Source organism: Condylura cristata, unplaced genomic scaffold (genome assembly GCF_000260355.1).
Source record: "Condylura cristata isolate star-nosed mole 26May11 unplaced genomic scaffold, ConCri1.0 scaffold00040, whole genome shotgun sequence".
In the NCBI taxonomy this organism is placed as follows: domain Eukaryota; kingdom Metazoa; phylum Chordata; class Mammalia; order Eulipotyphla; family Talpidae; genus Condylura; species Condylura cristata.
The window spans coordinates 2388871-2394702 of NW_004567141.1; the positions used below are offsets into that span (position 1 = coordinate 2388871).

The 5832-nt window shown below is 55.1% G+C and overlaps 1 protein-coding gene across 1 annotated transcript; it reads left to right on the plus strand.

Moving 5' to 3' along the window:
- Positions 1-230: 230 nt before the first annotated feature.
- On the plus strand, positions 231-2087 carry KPRP (keratinocyte proline-rich protein). Its single transcript, XM_012733251.1, has 2 exons — positions 231-1029; positions 1069-2087. Exons 1-2 carry the CDS (start codon positions 231-233, stop codon positions 2085-2087), a joined length of 1818 nt encoding a protein of 605 aa, XP_012588705.1.
- Positions 2088-5832: the final 3745 nt, after the last annotated feature.

The following is a 5832-nucleotide window of genomic DNA, read 5'->3' on the forward strand; positions in this document are numbered from 1 at the left end:
TCCGAAAAACACCCAGGTTGGGCCTTTTGCACATTCAAGGTAGGCAGTGGTGACTAATCTTGAGGCCGGCTACCAGGACAGATTCTTGGGGAAAGATCACGCAGGGGAGGAAAGGCCCGGGAAGAAGCAGGGTGTCGCTCCTTGATCCTGACCTCTCCTTGCCAATAAGTCTCACCGTCCTGACCTGCTCTTTCTACCTCAGGTCCCAGTCACCCGCCTGCTTCAGAAACATGTGTGACCAACAGCAGATTCCGTGTTGCCTGCCACTCCCCATGTGCTGTGTGAAGGGCTCCTACTATTACCCCTCGCCGGCCTCCTGTGGCAACAGCCAGGTGGTGGTCCAAGCCCCCTGTGAGATGCAAATTGTGGAGTGCCCTGCACCCGGTCCAGTTCAAGTTTCCCAGGCTCCGTGCTCTTCTGAGACCACCCAGGTGAAGGGCCAGTCTAAAACAGCCCCGATGAAGGGCCAGGCTAAGGGCATCCTGGTGAAGGGCCAGGCTTCCAGCCAGCCGCAAGCTTCCTATGGCCAAAGCCAGGCTCCAGGTCAGTCTGGTGTTTCCTACCTGCAGCACGAAGCCCCCGGTGCTACTCAGACCTGCTACGTAGGAGGTGCTCCTGTTTGTTACACAGAAACTTGCTTTGTGGAGTGTCCAGTGCAGACCTTTGTACCAGCTCCCCAGTGTGTCCAGACTTACCTAGCATGCCCGCCAGTGTGCCAGACTCAGGGAGGATTCCCCACCCAGGGCCAGTATCAGGGCGCCTATGGCAGCTGCGCCTCCCAGTTCCAGTCCCGGACTGCCTACAGCAGCTGTGCCCCTCAATGCCAGCCCGCGGCACCCTACAGAAGTTGTGCTCCCCGCTTCCAGCCCGCTGCACCCTATAGCAGCTGTGGCTCCCAGTTCCAGCCCGCTGCACCCTACAGCAGCTGTGGCCCCCAGTTCCAGTCCAGGCCTTCCTACAGCAACTGTGCCCCTCAGTACCAGTCCCGGGGTTCTTACGGCAGCTGCGCCCCGCAGCGTCAGTGCGGGGGTTCCTTTGGCACCTATGCCCCCCAGTATGAATGCCAAGGCTCGAGTGGGGGCTTCACCACCCAGCGTCGCTCTCGCAGCGCCAGCAGGTGCCTCCCTCCCCGCCAGCAGCAGCCTGCTTACCGCAGCTGTTCCCCACCACGACGTTTTGAGCCCCACTACAACAGCTGCCCTTCGGGTTCCTATAGCTACTGTACCCCGCCCCGGCGCTCTGAGCCCATCTATGGTGGCGGCTGTCCTAGGGGTCCCACTTCAGGCAGCTCCCAGAGATGTGGACCCAAGTACAGAGTGGAGATTTCCTCCCCATGCTGCCCCAGGCAGGTTCCTCCCTTGAAGTGTCGTACTCAGATTCCTCCCATGGGTCGCTGCTCCGAGAGCTGTGCCCCACGACCCTCCTGGGGCGGCTCTTGCCCGGACCTGAAGCCTTGTGTAGAGCCACGTCCACTTCCGAGCTTCTGCCCGTCCCGGCGTCTGGACCGCTACCCAGAGCCATCACCGCTGCGCTGTCCACTTCCGGCTCCGCGTCCTTACTCACGCCCGGAGCCGTGCTCGAGTCCAGAGCCCTATCCGTGTCCCCCACCTCGGCGACTTTCAGAACCCAGTCTGTGTCCAGAGCCGCGTCCGGCCCCTCGTCAGGCCCCACGCCCGGCCCCGCGCCAGGCCCCGCGGCCTTGTCCTGCACAGTGCGAGCCTCCAGTGCCACGCCCCCGTGAGCGCCGGGAATCTCACTCGTTTCCAGAGCCAATTCCCCTGCCGGCGCCCTGCTCAAGCCCAGAGCCCTGTGTGGAACCTCGACGCTGCTCCAGTCCCTGCTCCAGCCCAAACCGGATCCAATGCCCAGGAGATTTAGGCTGCCACGAGTCCAGTCCACGCCACCTGGACACTGAGGTCCCCAGCTGTGGCCCGGCTGGTTACCACCACTGGGAAGAGAGTGGGAGCTGTGGCCCTTGTGATGTCTTTCCAGAGCCCCGGGGCCTGGGTGGCTGTGGAGACCAAGGAGGTGGCTCTGCTGGAGTCAAAGCTGGGGACCATGGTGGTATAAAAGGTGCCTATTTTTAAAGGCAATGACTGAGGCACCCTTGCCCCTCGCCTGGAAAAGACCTGTCCTCTTTTCTCAGCAACCGCAATTTTCAACTTGTTCTTGTTTGCATGTCTCCAAAGACAGTCAGAGGCTCCCTGCTGCAGAGGGGTGATGCTCCTAAGCAAACTCCTTTGCATGCCGCTCAGCAGCCACACCTGGGTCTCTGACACCTTTGTAGTCACACCTGACTCCTCCCCTGCTCATTTCTAGCCAGACCAGTCTGGCAGCCAGGGCACATCCTGGGTGTTCCCTGGAACATACCTTGGTGTCTCTACCTCCAAGCCTCTGCTTGTCCTTCCCGGCCCCTCCTTCCTGGGCCACTTCTCTGTGACTCCCTGCATCTGAAGTGTGACCCTGAGATCTCTCCCTTGGAACTCCATCATTCACTCCATCCATCTGGGGATTGCCTTGCAATATTGCTAGAGTTGTTTCATTACTCAGGTGTGTCTGTCCTGCTTGCCCAAGTAGGTTGTGAACTCCCATTTGAATGGAGTCAGGACATCCCTAAAGTATGCTTCTGTCTGGGTGGGCAGCTGTTCGCAGAGTCCGTGCGCTGGTGGCTGGAGCCACCATCTGTGCTGATGGGGAACCCCAACACCCACAACACAGGGCGTTTAATAATAAAGGTGATTATACCATCATGCCGAGTCCCACATAATACTGTTTTTTTTTTTTTTCCTTTTCCTTGACTCTCTGGGAAGAGCTTTTATTGTTTGAGCCATGTTTTTCATCCTGGGTTTATCGCATTCATGCTCAGAGCTTTCCTTTGGCTAGAGCAGGCATCCCTCAGCCTCCCTGGACCCTGCTGAAAAGGCATGAAGCATCCTCAATCTAGGAGCAAAGGTCTCATGTCTGTCTGGGCAGGTCCAGGACTCTGAAGCCAGCACTTTGTAACTTCTGTGGAGTCAGGACTGGAGAGAAGGGAGCCCACAGGGAAGTAGGAGCTCTCTTGGAAACTCTGTAGGATACACCCTTCTTTCACTCATTTTTCTTACTTTATAGCAAGTCTACATTCCTAAGTTGTTCCCAAGTCTCATAGGCACTGGGGATCCTGGCTGCATGGAGCTGGGGCTCGGGGTGGGAGGGCAGAAGAGGGCTATAACTTCCTCCCACATCCCCCAGAGGAGGCAGGCACTTTGGGGACACATGCTGAGGAATGAGTGCTCCTGGGAGGGGCCTTCTGAGAGGAGGAGAGGAGGGAGCCCGGAGACCACAGGGGTCTGTATGGGGTGAAAGGACACCTTAGGAGAGCAGGGGAGCCCTGGCCTGGTCAATATTACTCTCCTCCTGCCAGGCCAGAACCCACAAAATGCACTGCAACTCCATGGCTGAGCATCTACACTGAGCCTGGCTCTGAGGATGACTTTCCCTTGCCCCAATCCTGTGAGGCGCACGAGGCCACCTACTTGCCCATGTTGTCCAAAGGAAAACTAAGGTGTTTTACCTGAAATCCATTCAGTCATTTTCTTTATGAAAATGAACCAATGTTCACTCTGGCCTACCAGGAAGATGCTGGTAAAGATAACACACATAGCCCCTGGTTGCCCTCAGAGAGCTTACAAGAGCACACGATTGTCACTGGGATGCCTGGACCTGTGTGTCAACATCACTTAGGACCCTGTGAGAAGTGCGGATGTGTCACCCAGACTGACTGAAGCAAATGGTTTGGTCATTACTGGTTGGATGAAATGCCTTACACAGGTAGAATATGAATGTGTGTGTGTGCTCATGTGTGTAGGTACATGTGTGTGTGTCTGTGTGTGCGTGTTTGTGTGTGTAGGTGCGTGTGTGTGTGTGTGTGTGTGTGTACCCCTTAATTTCCACAACAGCCCATCCACAGGCATATTTATCCTAGCATTTTGCACAGATGGGAACCTGAGCTCGCAGTACTGATGTGACTTGCGGAACTGTCTGCCAGACCTGATGTGGCTCCTACACACTTTCCTGTTATAGATGGTCCCTTTCATGTTGGCCGCAGCCCCTGCTTCTCCAAAAGACCTTACCTGTATCAGCTCTGTCACTTTTCCAACATCGTTTAAGACTTATGTCACAATTAAACAAGTTGACTTTTATCAGCTCTACATTTGCCTCCTCTCTTAAAACCTAGCCAGCCTTTGGAGTGTACCCACCTTCTGACACATGTCCCCAGGGCTCTGACAGGACCTGAATGGCTCCGATGTGGGTGAGGGGTCATGCCTGGGTTCCCTTGGCCCAGGTACCTGACTGAGGGTGGGAAGAACAGAGACTGAGAACTCCAGGTGTGGATGTTCCTTCAACCTCTCCCCTGTTCTCTCAAACACACTGCTGGACAAGGGCCCCCTGATCTTCAGTGTGGGTGGGGAGAAGTTCAGCTCTTCAACAAACTGAACACAGAGCCAGCCATGAAGCAGGGTATTTACTCCTCAGAAGCTGGGCCCACTCCAGGTGCAGAGCATAGGTCACCATACCCTCTTTACAATGACCCAAGACCTGCACTGTTCTCAGGAGCAGGTGCAGTGTAGGTTAGCAAGGGCTGGGTGTGGAAAGGGCCTGGATGGTGGTATATTAGAGGGGACGCTTGGTGATGCAGGCTGTCGTGAGTGAGGGAATCCCCCATGTCTGGTGCTGGCTCATAGACCAAGGTCTGGCTAACCCACTCCATAGCCAGAGGCCCTCGGCCTCACATGTCCTCTCTCGACCTTGAATTGGCCTCAAAGGGCCGAGACACTTCCTCTTCCAGAATGCCCAGCCTGCAGCCTCCAGGCCAGTCCTGTGGGAACAGCCAGAGGAAAGGAAGGATGTGTGTGCATGTCCTCAGGGCTGTGTGAGGCTCTCTGTGTGCCTGTGGGTCTTTGGCTTCTGTCTGTGTGCTAAAAGTTTGGGACTTGTAAAGTGCATTTGAAATGGTGACTGTGATTATGACTGTGGTTTAGAATCTTAGGGCTCTTGACATTGGCTTTGGACTAAGACTCCCATACTTGCTCCAGGCCCCGCCCTCCCTCCAGGGCAACCTACCTCCCAGCTCTGCCTTTTCTTTCCATTTCTATTTTGTTCAAACATTTGAACAAAACTCAAAAGTGTCCCTAGGACCAGGGCTAAGGATCCAATTTCAGAGCAAAAAGTATCATGTATAAAGACCTGTAAAGGTGCTCAAAGCCCCCCAGAGCCTCCCCTTGGAGCACGTGGCTGAGACAATGCGTCGTTTCCACTTTTTGGGAGACTATTGCCCAGGAGTGCCAATGCCCTGGCTAAGTCACCATGGGTGTGAGGCCGAGGTCACCTGCTCCCGCACCTGGTCAGCCAGGCTGCCTCAGAGCCAGGCCCGACAGGCAGTAATGAGGCTCTAGTTAGTCCAAGTGAATACAAGAAAGATGCTCTCTAGGGCTGTGTCCTGCTTTGAAGTCCTGCAGTTCTTATTCTTTCCTTCTTTATAAACCTCTGCTCTTCACTACAGGATGAGGGAACCAGGCCAGAAGTCTTAGAGGTGCCTTCCAGAACTGGTAAGTTATTCATAGCTCCTCTGGCACAGACACCGGGCCATAGTAGTTGCAGAATCTGGAGTCCATTCCAGACCTAATTAATCTGAATTTCCAGAAAGAGAATCTGGGGCCTCCACTTACAAATTATTCTGATCAGCTAGAAGTAGAAGCCTTGCTATAATGAATACTCAGGTGTTTGTGTTCGTAAGAGAGTTGAAATCTGTCTGTCTGGTCACAGCATAGGTAGGATATAGGCGAGGAGACC